Below are 18,421 nucleotides of genomic sequence, written 5' to 3'. Positions count from 1 at the left end.
ATGAAGGATTTGAAAGAAGAAATGGAATCTCTAGGAAAGAGTCAAACGGAGATGCTAGAAATAAAATAACACAATATCAGAGGTAAAGAATTTCTGTCATGGGCTCATCGGTGGAGGAAAAAATCAGTGAACTTGAAGATTGGGCAATAGAAATTAGACTGAAACATGAGGAGATATAATAAAGTAATAAATAATAACAATAATAAACCAGCACACAGCATCCAAGAGCTGCAGGATAATACCAAACATTCTAACATACTCAATTAGTTGCCCAGACAGAGAAGAAACAGAAAATGAGGTGGAATATATACTTAAAAACATAATAGGCACCATTTCCGAAAAATAATGAAAAGCAGCAAAACACAGACCCAAAGAAGCTGAAAGAATCTGTAACAGATGAACACTGAAAACAACATCACCACAAACATCAAACTGCTTAAAACCAAAGATAGAGAGCAAATCTTGAAGACAGCAGGAAAAAAAGGCACTTTATTTTAAGCAAATGGGATAACTTAAGGAGGTATACCATAAGCCCTAAAACAAGGTATGTCTCTGCATGGTAGGGTGGGATTGTCTATTCTGGTCACTATTTTATATTTTTCCTAAATTGAATATTTACTCATATAATTTAAACATAAAAACAAAAATCTAAGCAACACCACGATGCAAGATTTATTCAGAAAAAGCTACACAGTGGAAAGGGGGGAAGACTGAGGGAGACAGAGAAAAAGAGTGTGTGTGTGTGTGTGTGTGTGTGTGTGTGTGACAGAGGGGCTGGTGAAGGAGTCCCTTCCAGCCTTAAGTCCTGTGAGTAAGAACGAGGCAAGATACTGGAGCTATTGTGACCCTGGGCACCTGGCAGAAAAGGAGCCACTAAAATGAAGGCACATTGATTGAGGACAGAGATCAGGTCTGTTTTATTCACTGTTCTCTAATCAGCATCGAACTCCCGGGCTTAGCCGTCAGAAAATATTTGTCAGAGGAAGGAAAAGGGGGAGGAGGGAGAGCTTGTTATATGCCAGCCAATGACAGGGGAAGCGAGGAGGGATGTGGGTACAGAGAGAGAAAGGGGGGGGGGAGACAGGAATCTGAGAAAAAGAGCAGCAAGGGCGATGGGAAACAGGAGGCATCGGTCTGGTGGGTGAAGCTGTGGAAACGTCACCACCCGTAGCTTAGTAGGAGCAGGCTTCGGGGCTTGAACAGTGCTGGGGAAGGATGGCCCCGTCCTTTGAGGCTGCAGGAGTACAGAAAAGGGCTAAATGGGAGAAAAGGGCTAAAGGGCCAAGTCTCTAAAATCTGTTACAGAAAGGGGTGTCATTGCAGCATACAAAATCCACTTGAACACTTTGTCTGAAGAAAGACATGGAGAGGCACAGGTCCCCACAGCCCTGGTATCCATACAGGAGCCTGTCATCTGGAGAGGAAGACAAGAGAAGAGGACCTCGGATTTGTGACTTCCAAGTTCAAAAGTGTTTGCCACTTAAGAGGTAAAGCAATAAACATTTGTTGAAAGAATGGGGGATTCAGAGAATAAGGAGAAACAGCACATAGTCCTAAGGAGTCGGGCTGCCAGGTAATAAGGGACGTTGGCCACCCTGCAAAGACAGAGGTGAGCCCCTCGTGGGCCATCTTGCTCCAACCCCTTACCTTGCCTGAACTAAGGCCACCAGTTCCCAAAAGCACTACCACACACAAGCTCCCCTGGAATTTTCTTAGCCAGTCCCTCCCACCCCTGAGTAGCATGGGGACGGCCCAAGGACCCAGGGACCCCTCAACAAGCACTTTTTCTCCTAACAGGTCTGCTGGTCCAGTCAAGGGCTAGTGGCAGTCCAGCACCAGGTCCAGGAAATCCCCTTCCAACTTTTTAAGAAAAACTTCCTTCCCAAACTCTCTGCTTTTGCCCTCAGGGCTCCTGAGAGCTACCTCCCACAGGATCAGGCAAGGGTCACCCAGGTGACTTCTCAGGACCCACCTACCTTCGTAGACCTTCCTCAGGAAGCACCGCTGGCTGCCTTGAGTCTCGCAGACACTTTCCCCAGTCTCGCAAACCCCACTGGCGTTGACTCGTGGACACTGGAGACATGGTAGTGCTGGAAAGTCAAAACCCGCATGATGAGCCTCGGCCACCACTGCCTCCTGGCAGATCAGCAGGGAGCACACCTTCTGGGCCACACGCAGCCTGGAGGGGGCTGGTTCCCGGGGCCTGAAGAGGTGGCTGAGAGCAGGGGATTTCTGGGTGCTTGGCACATCCCTGGGAGGAGGCAAGCGGGCCAGTACGACAGGATGCCCCTCAACTCCCAGGGATGGACTGTGCTGAAGGTCAAGTCCTACACCGCAGCTCTGCCAACCCCCCTCATATGGCCCGTCACCGATCTTCCCAATCCTTCTGGATGGCCCCCACTGCCTTCGCCACCCACAAAGAACCTTCTTTGCTCCCTTTTACGCAAATGTAGGGCTCTCGGCAAGAAAACTTGAGGAACTGGGGAGTATCGGATGAGAACTGAGGTGGGAAGGAGGTGAAGTAAAAGTGGGAAGAGGGGAGAAAGGAGAAAGGAAAAAGCAGTGACAAAAGTGGAGGAAGCATCGGAGAGGGGAGGCAGAGACGGAGGAAAAACAGTGGGGCGAGGAGGTAAGGACCACGATCGCCTCTGAGGTTATGGTTAGGCCCTGGTGCCTTGCTCCTCACCTCCCCCTGACCCACCAACGCACAGAGCACCCAGCCCCAGTGCCCAAGGTCCTTCCAGAGGCCCTGCACTGGCTCACCTTGCAGGAAGCCCAGCAACAAGGAGAGGCCCAGCAGCAGGAGGCGCGCACCCATCTCGGACCAGGCCACAGAAGGAGGGACAGAGCCACTGGCGGCAGCCCCTGAGTATCTGGCTTTATGCCCCCCCGGCGGGGAGCGGCCACCAATGGGAGCTGAGGGCTGGGCTTCCACAGACCCTGGAGTGAACAGAGCTCCTGGTGGGAGCCCCAGCCTCCCCGCCCGCCTCCGGGTCTCCGCTCACCTCCACTGGCCCCGCTGGGGGAGCCACATCCTTTCACGGCTTCTTTTGGTCACATGCCCCCCTAGCTTTTAATGGGAGAATCGTGTCCGCCTTGCTCAGCCCAAGAATTCTTGAGATTCAGGTGAGCTGAGGAACCTGGAGGGGTGGGGCACGTGACGCCAGGATTTTCCGGACTCGAGACCACTTCCCTGAATGCGGTGTGAGCGCAGACTCGGGAATCTCCTGATTTCACGGAGATGGATACGTGCCTGCACTGGTGCTAAATAAATCACTAAACCTGAAAAGGCAGATTTGGGGTAATCTTCCAGGCAGGCTGCATGCCAGACTAGAGATTTTTGCTCGTTTATACACTGCTGAATGTAATTTTAATGTTATTTATTTATTTATTTATTTATTTATTTATTTATTTATTTATTTTTGAGACAGTGAAAGACAGAGCGTGAGCAAGGGAGGGGCAGAGAGAGAGGGAGACACAGAAGCTGTCAGCACAGACTCGAAGGGCTCGAACTCACAAACCGCGAGATCATGACCTCATGACCTGAGCCGAAGACTCAGACTTAACCGGCTGAGTGTAATTTTAAAACACCGATGCGGAGGGGCGCCTGGGTTACTCGAGTGGATCAAGCTTCCAACTCGTGGGCTTGGTCGTGATCTCCCAATTCGGGAGTTCAAGCCCCAGCGGGGGCTGAGAGTAAGGTGCCTGCTTGGGATTCTCTCTTGCCCCTCCCCTGCTCATGCTCTCTCTCTCTCAAAATAAGCAAACTTAAAAAATAAGAAGAAGAACACTGATCTGGAAAACAAAATTTTTGCTTTCTTAATACAAACTACATAAAGCTTGACAAAATCATCACAGCTCATGGTGATATCAGAAAGCAGTCAACCCCCTTCTGAACACTGTCAAGGAATGTCCTTCCTGGCTTGTACTCCCTCTATCACAAAAGCAAATAAACATTTAAAAAGAAGGTGGCCACAGGGTGCCTGGGTGGCTCAGTTGGTTAACAGTTAATGGTCCAACTTTGGTTCAGCTCATGATCTCACCACGGCTCATGGGTTCGAGCCTAGTGTTGGGTTCTGTGCTGACAGCCCAGAGCCTGGAGCCTGCTTTGGATTCTGTGTCTCCCTTTCTCTGCCCCTCACCTTCTCTCTCTCTCTCAAAAATAAACATTAAAAAATTTAAAAAAAATAAAAAATTAGGTGGCCTGGTTCCCAAGGAATCAGAAGAATAGCTGTGGATGCATACAGTGAAGGAGGAGTCCTGGGCATCAGGGTCTTAGCCTCAGGAAACATTCCAGGGCAAGACCTAAGTTTGTCACATAGGTGGCAGAATTCCCAGGCTGGGAAGCGCAGGCCCTTGTATAATGGCTACTAATAACCTTTATCAATAACCAGTGGGGACAAAAGACTGCATCCATTGGATGCAACCATTAGCACAAACTATCATGCCTTTATCTGGCTTCAACCACAGAATTCCTGGCTTTTAGTTTTAAAAATACTTATCAGTTGTCCTGTTAGATATGAGTTCCTATGCTGAAGGAATTTGCAAGGTTTCAATGTCTTGAAAAGTTCTGAAAAGTGTCAATGTCCTGAAAAGTTGGCCACCTTCCCCAGGTTACAGTACATGGATTCAGCCTCCTGGTGTGCTGGGGTGCTCATGGGGTGAGGCTAGTGAAAAAGGTCCCGATTTGTAGCATTTATAGATTTCCATGGTGCAAATGGCAATTACCAGCTACCATCCTGACATCACTGAATCGGAAGTTGAGAAGACACGTGCCCACCATTATATAGTGTTTCCAGCAAACAAGGGTACTAAATAACATTATGAGCACAGATAATAGTAAAATGTAAAATAATAAAGAATTGATGAGGTTTTTAGTATTTTTTACCTCTGTTTCTAATATGATTTGTCAGTTTATATGTTAACTTTAATAATATCTGTGTTTAGGTGCTTGGGTGGGTCAGTCAGTTGAGCGTCTGACTCCCGATTTCAGTTCAGGTCATGATCTCATGGATTATGAGAGCGAGCCCTGCATCAGGCTCTACTCTGACAGTGTGGAGCCTGCTTGGGATTCTCCCTCTCTCCCTCCCTTACTGCCCCTACCCTGCTTGTGCTCACTTGTGTGTGCTCTTCCCTCTAAATAAGTAAATAAACATTGAAAAAAATAATAGCTGTGTTCGACAAGTAGCTTGTAAAATTCCTGAACTTTCACCATCAGCTCTCATCCGCCAGTTCAAGCCAGCTCCCAGCACACCACGGGTTAAGTCACTATCATGCAAAGAAGCTGGTAAAGTGAAATGTAGAAATTGCTGTATCCCTTTACTCACACAATTCCCAGTGATAATATCACACAGCCCATCCCTGACTTGAGTTGATATATCACAGAAGGAACAAATCTATACAGACAGCCAAACAGAGGATATCCCCACCTTTGAACAGGCCTCTCCTTCTCAGGTTCATGCCGTATTCAAGAATGCGTGGTCTCAAAAGGACTGAGTCCAACCATCTGTTTGTGTGCTGTGCGACTGGCAGGGCTGTAAGGCTGTGGAAACCGAAGCTGGAGAAGCCTGATCTTGGACATCTTTGTTTGGAGTTTCTGCAGCAGGTTAGGAAGAACTTCATTGCTCAGGATTTTAGTTTTAGAAGTCAGTTATGGTGACAGAACAAAGGAAAATTCTGATGAGGACAACAGACCAAGAAGAAGCTGTTTCAGTGGTGCAGGGGAGGGATGAGCCTGAACTTGGGTTGTGTCAGTGGGAGTAGAGAAGGGCTGATAAACTGAAGAAGCATTTAGAGGTAAAACTGATGTATTGTGTGAGGAGTGGGAGAAGGAGGAGCCCGTTACTGAACCAAAGTCCCAGGAACGGAATTGGGGTACAAATGATGAATTCAGTATTACGAATGTTGAGTTTGAGATGTTGTGGGAATACTTGGATAGAAATGTCCAGCTGGTAGTTGGAAATCTGGATCTGAACTAAGGAGGGAAGGCTCTGTGGGCCAGCTTGCAGATATGAGGAGCCCTCAATTTGTAGGTGGTGGTGGACATGATAAGGATTCTTAGGGAGTGTGTAAAGTGTAAGAATTCTCATCAGGAAGACGGGATGGAGAAGTACAATTTCAGGAAAAGTGGGGAGGAGCACTAGGAAAAGGCAGAGAGCATTGCATATTCAGAGAAGAGCTAGAAGTTGGCTATGGGTGGGGCTTGGGATGGACGTAGGATGAAGAGGGAGGAACAGCTTGTCTAGAAAGACAATCCATCCATTCCTTCATTCAGGAAGCATTAAGTATGTATTCTGTGGCAAACCTGCTGCTAGGTAGTGGGGATACTACAGTGATCAAGACAGACAAGGACCCTGCCTTCAAGGAGTTTAGAGTCAAATGGAGGAGACATATATTAAACACATAATTATGAGTGACAAATACATCTATTCTGGGTCCAGCATCCAGTAGTACATGTAACAAAGTGCTACAAGGGAGGAAGGTAGGGAAGAAGTAGGAGGTGAGGGCCAAGGGATCTCTGCCACCCAATCCCCAATATACCGGTGGAGGCCTCATTGCATCCATCTTCTACCCCCTTGACAGAAATTACAGCTCAAGGCACAGCTCTCAACGATCCCTTGTCAATCTCTATTTGTGCCCATATCATGTATTTGCCAAAACCAATATGTTACCACTGCCTGGTGAAGAGCAGGAGCTGTAGAAGCTTTGCCATGTCAAGATCCAACCAGTGTCAAAACTGTGGCAGGAAAAGAAGAAATATTTCAATCTCAATCTGTGTGTGTGTGTGTGTGTGTGTGTGTGTGTGTGTGTGTGTGTGTATTTCCCCCTCCAATCTTCCAAAGGCTAAATCTAGTCTGCAGCCAAACCCAGCTAGCATTCAGGTGATCAAATCAATAGAGGTCAGCCTACAGGGCCAAAAAAGGCTGATTTAAAGAGCCAAATAGATAATAATCAGCCAATCACAATTCATTGTCAAGAACACTTTTGAAAGAGAGTAAATAACTTCTAAATTTTATTTCAAAGAGAGTATGTTATTTTGGTAATAAGATGTTTTTTAAAAAAAGATAGGGCAGAGAGATTGAGCCCCAAGACACCACCTGACACATGGCAAATTAGTCTTCATTGGCACAATTTGCCATGGGTTGTTAGAGGGCCTTCCTGCATGAGCAGCCTACAGGAGAACCTCAAAGCTCAAACCCATTGTGAGGCAACACGGGTGGTCTCTGAGATTCTAGAATTCCCAGAAGCTGTAACCTAGCATTGGGAGCTTCTGCTCACAGGTTTACTTCACAGCTCTTGGGTGCCCCACACCAGGGTCCCCTCTTCCCCAAAATCCAGATGAAGAAGTTTCTCTTACTAATGAGTCTTTATCTGGTTGGATCTGCCAGAGGTGAGTCCCTTATATTGGCTATAGGAGGCCTCTTTAAGGTCTTTTAGCCCTTGAAGAAGAAAGTTACCCAAACCAATCTGACTCAGAATCAGGAAGAGCTAAACGAGTTCAACTCTGAGAGCTCCTGAGTCCATTGATTCCTCCTAGTTATGGCTTTACCACCAGAGAAGCCCACTGGCTTGGCACAGTCTCATTCCTACTTCTCTCAACCACTCACCATTTGAACCTGTTGCTCTGTGAGATGAGAAGATAAGTCTAGGGGTTCTGTGGAAGTCCATTGAAGGTTTGTCCCAATTAACTGAGTGCAAGGGATCCTTATGTAGTTGATGTAGCAAGGAAAGATACAAGGAGACGGGAATGTGATGTACCTAGAAATCCATCTCAGAGCATAGCTATGGGACAGAGACCTTACGAGCCTCTCCTTCATGGCCATGTTCTATCTATCCAATTGTGTGTATTTCCTCTTTCAGGATCCTCATTCATGAAGGGCTGTGCTCCCTCATTCCTCCTAGAGGAGAAGAGAGAGGCCGTGAGCTCTGAGGTGTCAATTAAATGACAAATGTAATGTTGGTTCTCAAAGAATTTTGGTTTTTACTTTCTTAGACTTTCAAAAATTGACTCAGAAATGCCAGCCACGTGGTGAACAGTTAAGTCATCAACTATAAGAATGACTAAGAAATTAGTGTGCTTTTTCAACCTTTCTGTATCAGAAATCTCTGTACTAAAACTTCTGTTAACTATTGAAGAATAAGGGGTGCCTGCATGGCTAAATCGGTTGAGTGCTTGACTCTTGATTTCAGCTCAGGTCAGGATCCCAGGGTTATGGGATTGAGTCCTGCATGTCGGGCTCTGTGCTGAGCGTGCAGATGGCTTAAGATTCTCTCTCTCCCTCTGCTCCTCTCCCCCAACTTGTGCTCTCCCTCCCTAAAAAATATGTTTAAAAAAAATTTTTTTAAGTATTGAAGAATCAGCAAGGCAGATATTTCAGTAACAACTTTTAAAAATAAAAGCCTCCCAAGGGCGCCTGGGTGGCTCAGTTGGTTAAGTGTGACTTTGACTCAGGTCATGGCCTCGCGGTTTGTGGATTCAAGCCCCACGTCAGGCTCTGGGCTGACAGTGTGGAGCCTAGAGCCTGCTTTGGATTCTCTGTCTCCCTCTCTCTCTGCCCCTCCCCTGCTTGTTCTCTGTCTCTCTGTCTCTCAAAAATAAACATTAAAAAAAATTAAAAAATAAAAATAAAACTTCCCAAAAGCCTTAACAAATCATTGCTTTATCAATGTATTCTAATCCTAGTCTTTCAGAAAGTCATTGATTATAAGGACTACAAATCACCCAGAATATATATATATATATATATATATATATATATATATATATATATATCATTGCAGAACTCTTGCAGAGATAAGGGTATTTTAGAGACTTAGGCTACCTTAGCCTCAAAAGATCTTGTAATTCCTCTCAGCTTTTGGCTGGGATTAATAACTCAGTAGCCTACCTACTCTCCTCTGGGTTACTCAGTCTAGTCAAAGAGTAATAATCAAATTGTTTGGTGCTACATTCCAACAAAATGAAAGTCATACTTAAAGAATGTTTGTCTGATAGTCATTGGTGAAATGGATTAAAGATAGAAGAAATTGGCCAGAAGAGAATGACCAGTTAAGAGTTTTGTTAAGTCCCAGTGTAAAGTGGGAAGGAGAGAAAAATAAGTTGAGCACCTAAGGAATAAACTAGGAACTTCACAATTTATCTCATTGAAGACTCGTGACAACTACATGAAGTGAAGTGGATATAAATGGTATATGTCACAAGGAGTATCAATTCAGAAATAAATAAGCAAAGAATGTTTTTATCTTAATAATTGTTTAATGTTTATTTTTCAAGGAGAGAGAGAGAGACACAGAGCATGAGCGGGGGAGGGCAGAGAGAAAGGGAGACAGAATGTGAAGCAGATTCCAGGCTCTGAGCTGTTAGCACAGAGCCCACACAGGGCTCAAACTCACAGAGTGTGAGATCATGACCTGAGCTGAAGTCGGATGCCCAACCAACTGAGCCCCCCAGGCATCCCTTACCTCAATAATTGATGGCAACTTTGAGTCTCCAACCCACATGGATTGGTGACTGAGTGTGAGCAAGAACCTGAATTTTCCAAATAAAAGTGTCTTAAATCCTGTCTCATAATTTTTGTGGGTTCCTTAGATATTTGTCATCTCTAATTTAAAATTTATCCGTCAAGGTTAAAACCTTCCACGCTAAATTCCAGCCAGAACTACTTAGCTTCTCTTTCCCTTTCATATCTTCATCCTTCTTGCCTTTCACCCACAGAGACACTGGAGGGAGGGCTGGGGTGGACTTCTGGTTATGTGAGTGATGATGGTCCTTTGATTTCCAAATGCTGGCTTTGTCAGGGGGAGCACGTTATTTTCCCTTTAGGTGCTTTTGGTACATGGGCAAGTGGGCCTCCCTGTGCATTTCTTAACAACGCAGATCTTAAAATTCTTCCTTTAAATGCCAGGGTTGGTCTCTGTGTGTTTCATTACTAACGCCTCTGACCTTCATGGTCTCTTGGGGAATTCACTGAGTTCCCCCAACATCTGTAATATCTTCAGGTGCCTGATCTGGCCCACAGGAAACCTAGGAATCCCATAACATTAGCCTTACTGCATACGAAAAGCAGTCTTTATCCCAGACATTCTTTCTCTCACCTTCACTCTCTCTTCTGTTCCTTCTCCACCCCAGGAGCATCAGGTCAGCCTGATGAACCTCCTGGTTCTATGGATCATCAAGCTTCCGTTCAGCAATTTTCAGGTGGGTACTTTTCACTTGGAAACCCTTCAGATGGTGAGGCTTTGTATGAGACTTCTTCAGACGAGAGCAGTTTAAGTGAGCACACCTCAGGTGGGCACACTTCAGTTGAACACGCCTCAGGTGAGCACGCTTCAGGTGAGCACACTTCAGGTGAGCATGCTGCCGGTGAACACATGTCAGGTGAACACACCACAGGGGAGCACACTTCTAGTGAACAACCTTCAGGTGAACAGACTTCTGCTGAAAAGCCTTCAGGTGAACAGACTTCTGGTGAACAGACTTCTGGTGAACAGTCTTCCAGTGAAAAGCCTTCAGGTGAACAAGTTTTGGCTGAAAAGCCTTCAGGTGAACAGGTTTCAGCTGAAAAGCCTTCAGGTGAACAAGTTTTGAGTGAGAAGCCTTCGGGTGAACAGGCTTCCGGTGAACAAGCTTCAGGTGAACAAGCTTCAAGTGAACAAGCTTCAGGTGAAAAGCCACTGGGTGAACAACCTTCAGGCATTCCACCTTCAAGCACACTTTCAGGTGAGGCCCCTTTTCAGGTGAGGCACATCTGGATGGGTACTAGTCCTTGACTTCAGGTGTGACCTAGGCAGAACATCAAGAAACCCAACTTTAAGGAGAGGGTATGGAAGAGAGACTAATTCACAAACACTTCACGAAGAGCTCTCTCAAAGACGCTCTTTATGTCTCTTGATAATAATACCAGGAGGCAGGATACAGGTTTTGTGGGGCCCTGAGAGCTAAGCAGTTTTGAGGGCCCTCTTTAAAACACACACACACACACACACACACACACACAAATACAAAATGCCAGCAGTCCCCCCATCTTTATTCTACATAAGAAACTATGAATACACTCCCTTGGAAGGGGCTCGTGGAAGACTAGGCTCCATGAGCTTCATGCTAAATCTGCCCCAACAAACTATGTTAGAATGCTTTGCAAACTCTGTAAGTGGATATCTAGCCCTGGCTAGGTGGCTCTGTTTTGTTTGAACATGGACAATAAAGCATGAGCACACTTTTGTCTATTAGATCCACAGATAAGTTCCCAGTAAAACTGCAATGTTTTAGCTCTTACTAAAAAAGGTTGTCCAAGGAAGGAAAACAAGACCCAGAGTTTGATGTCTCAAGATATTACCAAATATAAGTACTTCATATTTCCTCCCATTGCATAAGTAGTAGTATTCCAAATCTTCTAAGAAGTAAGGCTAACATCACATCGCTAGAGAGGAGCAATCCTTGGATTCAAACTTGGGTCAGCCTGACTCTTCAGCCCACATCCTTTCGATTTCTTTGTGCTTACTCAACTAGGGAATTGGGAATGGAGATAGTAAAAGAGGCAAAACGGAAGCATTTCAAAAAGAATGCCCTTTGTGACAAATTGACATTGTTGAAGGTCAGTTTGAAATTGGAGACTGATCACCCTTTACAGAGTTTGCAACGTTAGAGTATTCTAACATAGCTTATTAATCAGTTTTTACTCCATTTGTCCCGTATGGGTAAGAGCATGACAGGGGAGTACAAAGGGGAGCCAATCAAGTGACAAAAGTTCTACTTTGCTCCTATGGAGTCAGATGTGGCAGAAGGGCATCTAACTAAATATCCAGGAAGCCAGTGGGGGTATGGAGCAAACATCAGTAATATAGGGAGCAGTCTGGGATTCTTCAGCAATGAAAATCATAGATGAAGCAGTAAGAATGAAGGCATTTCCTCAGGTACAGAACAGAGACTATGCTCTATCAGACGCAGGGCCCTCAGATGCTCAGTGAGAGCCAAGCAATGAAATGTGTGGTATCCAGGCTCCTTGCTACCCATCATCCCACCCCTTGTGACTCATAGCTATACACCTGGACCACCAGGGAATTTCAGTAGGCTTATCTTAAATTGGCAGGCCCGATATTAAATTGCCACACATGCTCATATATGAATGATCAAGGAAAATGTCTTCGTGGAGAGGGAGTCTGCTCCACTCAGAATTCCCAGCAGTGCATGTTAAAGAAGATCTTTGAAGGTATGTGGGGACTTCATGATACAATCTTTGCCAGGGAAACACATCCACTAACTTGAGTACTCTTGGGAGTAGTAGCAGTGGTGGGAGTCTGAGGAGGGGTCAAGCTGTGATTCCCCAGAAACTTGGAGATTCAGGAGAACCTTATCCTTTCAAGAATTAAGAGCAGCATTCCAGCTACTGATGGAGAGGTAGAGGCCCTCCATAGAGCAAGCCTATGATGTCTTAAAAGGAGACAGGGAGACTGTCTATCTCTTTGTATTAAAGAAATGTGTGAGTTGCACTTTGAGATGTTGACACATTGACCATAAGCTCAGGACTATGTCTGTCTTGTTCATGGCTATATATTCCTAGCACTTAGCACAATGTTTAGTTCATGGAAGGCATTTAGTGAGTATTGAATAAATGAATAAAGAATTGTCTATCAGTCAGTGTTCATAGGTTGCCAGAACTATCTTAGTATATTCTCATACCTCTCTACTCTTATACTCATTCCTCATCGCCAAAACTGCCTGATTTCCCGTGAACCACACTGCCTGATTTCCCTTGTGGTTTGTCTAGTCCCTCAATAGAGGCAGTGGGCAACAGATATGGGGAAGGGCCCAGAAAAGGCGGATGGAAAGAGAAGGGGTGGAAGAATATACAAGCTGGAGACCTTGGTCATGCCTGTATGGGGACACTGGGGACCATGGATGAAGGCTAAGGTGGGAGAAGGAAGCCTTCTGCTCACTATAGTCTATCTCTACTTCTTTCAGGTGGAAAACTCCAATTCATGGTTCAGGGTTGTGAGAATATGTGCCCATCAATGAACCTCTTCTCCCATGGAACCAGGATGCAAATTATATGCTGTCGGAATCAATCTTTCTGCAACAAGATCTAGAAGCCTGTGCCCTTGCTTCCCGCTCTGACTCAGGCAGCAAAAATTCTCCATTACCCTACTGGGCTCAAGTTATATTGTTTCTCACCCAGTCCATAACTAACCACATCTGTCTCCGCCTGAGTGTCAGACAGGATGTTCAAATCCCTCACCTTTCCTCTCCTATCCATGCCCTATAAGCCATTCTTCTCTGTCATCTGCCTTCCCTTACCCCATCTCTCAACATTCTTTTCTTTCTCAATAAATTCCGTATGGTGAAGAATATAGGCTGGCGACAGACTTCTTTTCCCATTAGCCAGTTGCAGGGTCAGCTGGAGCTTAAAGTGGATGCATTTTAAATCACTCCACCTTCCTCAAAGTGGAGGGGTCCCCCAGGACAGAGACCACAAAGAGAAATGCAAAGTAGCTTAAACAACACTGTGGAACCTTCTCTGAACCCCCTACCTTTCCATCTCAATAGGAACCCCACCCCTGTCTACTTGTCAGGATGTCTAAAACTCACCTTCTTTGGCTCTGGAGAATTTTCAGTATTCAAGAGTCTACTCTTGATTTTAACAATAAAATGACTCTTTTTAAAAATTTGCTATATAAATATGTAGTAGGTCATACTGCTTAAATATTTTTCTCACACAATGTTACGGGATCATATCAGCATAGAGGGGCGAGTGGAAATAACTATTAATAGTCCCTCACCTACCTGTATTAGTGTTATATTCTTCAGTGTGTTTTCACATACATGGTTTCATCTGATCCTCAGAAAAGAGCCCAGAAAGGTAGACAAAAAAGATAGCATCATCCTTAGTGTACAAACACACAGAATTTATTCATATTTCACATTGTTCCAAACTTGCCATGGTTACAGAGCTACAGTGAGCCAGGGCCAGATTTCAAAACCAAATCTGTATGATGTCAATTTGAGTTGTTTCCACTACACTATAAATATTAGCCAGAATGGTTCTTTCAAGACCAAAATCAATCCTCTCTTCCTACACAAGCCCATCTCCTTTCAGCCACTGCTCCCCCAAACCTCTGTTTAAAACTCCTGAGATCAGCTGAGTGGTCTTTTTTTTTTTTTTTTTTTTTTTTTTTTTAATTTTACATCCAAGTTTGTTAGCATATAGTTCAATAATGATTTCAGGAGTAGATTCCCGTGATTCATCCCCTATATATAACACCCAGTGCTCATCCTAAGTGTCTTCCTTAATGCACCTTACCCATTTAGCCCATCCCCCCACCCACAACCCCTCCAGCAACCCTCAATTTGTTCTCTGTATTTAAGAGTCTCTCATGTTTTGTCCCCCTCCTTGTTTTTATATTATTTTTGCTTCCCTTCCCTTATGTTCATCTGTTTTATATCTTAAAGTCCTCATATGAGTAAAGTCATATATTTGTCTTTCTCTAGTTGACTAATTTCGTTTAGCATAAAACCCTCTAGTTCCATCCACGTAGTTGCAAATGGCAAGATTTCATTCTTTTTGATTGCCGAGTAATACTCTATCGTGTATATATATACTACATCTTCTTTATCCATTCATCCGTCGATGGACATTTGGGCTCTTTCCATACTTTGGCTATTGTTGATAGCACTGCTATAAACATTGGAGTACCCCTTTGAAACAGCACACCTGTGTCCCTTGGATAAATACCCGGTAGTGCAATTTGTAGGGTAGTTCTATTTTTAACTTTTTGAGGAATCTCCATACTGTTTTCCAGAGTGGCTGCACCAGTTTGCATTCCCACCAGCAGTGCAAAAGGGATACTCTTTCTCCACATCCTTGCCAACATCTGTTGTTGACTGAGTTGTTTATTTTAGCCATTCTGATTGGTGTGAGGTGGTATCTCATTGTGGTTTTAATTCGCATTTCCCTGATGATGAGTGATATTGAGCATTTTTTCATGTGTCTGTTAGCCATCTGGATGTCTTCTTTGGAGAAGCATCTGTTCATGTCTTTTGCCCATTTCTTCACTGGATTGTTTGTTTTTTGGGTGTTGAGTTTGATAAGTTCTTTATAGATTTTGGATACTAACCCTTTATCTGATATGTCATTTGCAAATATCTTCTCCCATTCTGCCGGTTGCCTTTTAGTTTTGTTGATTGTTTCCTTCGCTGTGCAAAAAATTTTATTTTGATGAGGTCCCAATAGTTCATTTTTGATTTGGTTTCCCTTGCCTCCAGAGATGTGTTGAGTAAGAAGTTGCTGCAGCTAAAGATTAAGAGGTTTTTGTCTGCTTTCTCCTCTAGAATTTTGATGGCTTCCTGTCTTATGTTTAGGTCTTTCATCCATTTTGAGTTTATTTTTGTGTATGGTGGAAGAAAGTGGTTCAGGTTCATTTTTCTGCATGTCGTCATCCACTTTTCCCAGCACTATTAGCTGAAAAGACTGTCTTTATTCCATTGAATATTCTTTCCTGCTTTATCAAAGATTAGTTGGCCATACGTTTGTGGGTCCATTTCTGGGTTCTCTATTCTGTTCCATTGATCTGAGTGTCTGTTCTTGGGCCAGTACCACACCATCTTGATGATTACAGCTTTGTAATACATCTTGAAGTCCAGGATTGTGATGCCTCCAGCTTTGGTTTTCTTTTTCAGGATTGCTTTGGCTATTCAGGGTCTTTTCTGGTTCCATACAAATTTTAGGATTGTTTGTTCTAGCTCTGTGAAGAATGCTGGTGTTATTTTGATACAGATTGTGGTGAATATGTAGATTGCTTTGGGTAGTATCGACATTTTAACAATATTTGTCCTTCCAATCCATGAACATGGAATATTTTTCCTTTGTGTGTGTGTGTGTGTGTGTGTGTGTGTGTCTTCTTCAATTTCTTTCATAAGCTTTCTATAGTTTTCAGTCAGCTGGGTGGTCTTAACAATGTCTTTTGCAGAGCAAAAGCCTTTAGTTTTGGTAAAATCCAATTTATCATTTTTTTTTCTTTTATGTACAGGGCTTTAGATTTCATGCTTAAGAACTCTTAGAATAGTACATCAAGAAACAAATTTTACTGTTTGTGAAATTTAAAAATTAAACACACACACACACACACACACACACACACACACACCATGAGCCCTCTCCCAAAAACACATATTGGTAACAGACTCTTTGTTGGCAATAACTGTTGCCTGGAAGACAATGGAACTTCAAATTTCTTACAACAAAACAAAACAAAACAAAACAACATGTTTCTTGGCATGTATTTCCGTTGGCTAAAACTCAGTGACGGTTACATTCATACTTGTTTTTTTATGGGAATATCCATATTGACAACACATTCAATATTTTTGTATGTTAATAGAGAAATATAAGCTGTGGTTAATTTAGTATCTTCACCTACGGATTTAAATATGTCCTATTTAAGAACCAAATGAATGAGTTGGGCACTGAGGTTGTGTATGTATTTCCATGAAGACAATCATCAGTGTGAAGAGGGTGGGAATAACATTTACAGAATATGTACTCTGTGCCATGAGAAGCAGTTTTGTTTATGCTTTCTCTTTTAATCTCGAAAACAACCATACAAAATTGTTAAAATTGTAGGATCCTAAGCAAGACAAACTGGAGAATCTGGTCACAAGCTAAAATAAATGGCAGTGGTATCGAGACTCTTTCACACTCCTTTTCAAATTTCTGAGTGAGAACTATTTTAGATACATAGTACTATCCCTTGATAAACTGGCATTCAAAACTAAAGACCCCCAAACCTGGAACTAAAATTACAAATGAATTCTCAATTGAAATATGGTCTACTGAGGGCAAGAATGAAAATGAAATCCTACTAACACAGTTGACACTTTTTTTTTTTTAAGGGAAGGGGATAAATATCAGCTAAATCTATTCTATAAAATATAGCTAAATCTATTAGCTATGTATTTTGAGGAAATAAGTTCAAATATGTTAAAATTTAAAAGAAGAGAAGTTCTGGCTTCCATTAATAGTGGAATAGTTTGGTTGAACTACCCCTCCTTTAGATAAGAATATACAAGTTGGATGTCTTGCTCATGCCTGCAAATTATAAACTGGGTAAAAAATAAGAAAGAACTATTTAAAAGTTCCTTGAAAGGAACTGAAGAGGGGTACCTTGGTGGCTTAGTTGGGTAAGTGTCTGACTCTTGATTGGCTCAGGTCATGATCTCACAGTTTGTGAGACTGAGCCCCATATCAGGATCTGTGCTGACAGTGCAGAGCCTGCTTGGGATTCTTTCTCTCTCCCTCTCTCTCTGCCCCTCCCCCACTCTCACTCATGTGAACACTCTCAAAATAAATACACATAAAAATAAAAAAGAAAGGAACTGGAGGGAAGTCACCTCTAAAAAGATAGGAACAGCAATGGGTGAAATTTACAAGTCTGTGGCTTTATACCTAAGGGCACTTCTTCATCCACATAACACAGGGAGGGCACAACGCCACAGTTTACTGGTTTGAAGATTCAGAGAACCAAGATTAGGGCTGGCAAAGCAGCTGTAAAATTAGGGAAATTCTGGAAAGGAAGAAGCCACAGATAAGCCTCAAAATGTGTGTAAACTGTGACCAAATTCTTGGCTGATCACTGACTTCAGGAGGTCTGACAACAACAGCAGCTGGAAGCTGAAAGAACTGAGCAGAGATTTGTGCTGCTGTATACCTCAAAGGGGATAGAGTTTGGCATACAAGTCAACCTAAGATAACTACCTAGTAGAACACAAGTCGACACACTTCAGAGGAACAGAATCCAGAATCTCTACAATGCATCATTCACTATGTCCACTATATAAGAAATTAATAGACACAGAAATTAAAATGTGACCCATAGCAAAGAAAAAAAAGGTTACTGACCCCAAGATGTACCAGACATTGGAATCAGTGAACAAAAGCAGTAAGCAGCTATTAGAGATATGTTCAAGAATCTGAAGGAAAATAGTGTCATATGAATGAACAGATACAGAATCTCAACATAGAAACTGAAACTATAAAAAAGAATCAGATGGAAATTTCAGAACTGAAAAGGACAATAACTGAAAAAAATCACTAGATAGTTTTAACAGCATATTAGAGACCACGTAAGAGTCAGCAATTTTGAAGAGAGCTCAACAGAAATTATCCAATCTGAAAAACAGAGAAAAGATATTAAAGAAAGAGAACAAATCCTCAGTGACTTGCACGGGACAATATCAAGCAACGTAACATATAGGTAATTGGAGTCCCAGAAGAATAGGGGAGAGATAATGAGACAGAAAAAAAAAAAATAATAATGGCCCAAATTTCCGCAAATGGGTTGAAAAACATAAACTTACACATCTAAGAAGTTCAGTGTACTGAAGGTAGGAGAAATACAATTGAAAACCACATAGGCACGTAATAGTCAA

The 18,421-nt window shown here is 43.2% G+C and overlaps 2 protein-coding genes across 2 annotated transcripts; one reads left to right on the top strand and one right to left on the bottom strand.

The window, feature by feature from the left end:
• Positions 1–647: 647 nt before the first annotated feature.
• Positions 648–2,831, bottom strand: LOC123602382 (protein PIP-1-like). The gene is made up of 3 exons (XM_045486892.1): positions 2,764–2,831; positions 1,977–2,090; positions 648–1,414 (listed from the first exon to the last, which is right to left on the bottom strand). The coding sequence occupies exons 1-3, from the start codon at positions 2,816–2,818 to the stop codon at positions 1,290–1,292; spliced, it is 294 nt and encodes a 97-aa protein (XP_045342848.1). The 5' UTR covers positions 2,819–2,831; the 3' UTR covers positions 648–1,289.
• Positions 2,832–7,256: 4,425 nt separating this feature from the next.
• Positions 7,257–13,347, top strand: ACRV1 (acrosomal vesicle protein 1). The gene is made up of 4 exons (XM_045483373.1): positions 7,257–7,390; positions 10,130–10,720; positions 12,090–12,209; positions 12,962–13,347. Exons 1-4 carry the CDS (start codon positions 7,339–7,341, stop codon positions 13,084–13,086), a joined length of 888 nt encoding a protein of 295 aa, XP_045339329.1. The 5' UTR covers positions 7,257–7,338; the 3' UTR covers positions 13,087–13,347.
• The last annotated feature ends 5,074 nt before the right edge of the window (positions 13,348–18,421 follow it).

This window comes from Leopardus geoffroyi, chromosome D1 (genome assembly GCF_018350155.1).
Source record: "Leopardus geoffroyi isolate Oge1 chromosome D1, O.geoffroyi_Oge1_pat1.0, whole genome shotgun sequence".
NCBI lineage: Eukaryota > Metazoa > Chordata > Mammalia > Carnivora > Felidae > Leopardus > Leopardus geoffroyi.
This window is presented reverse-complemented; position numbering and strand designations above follow the sequence as displayed.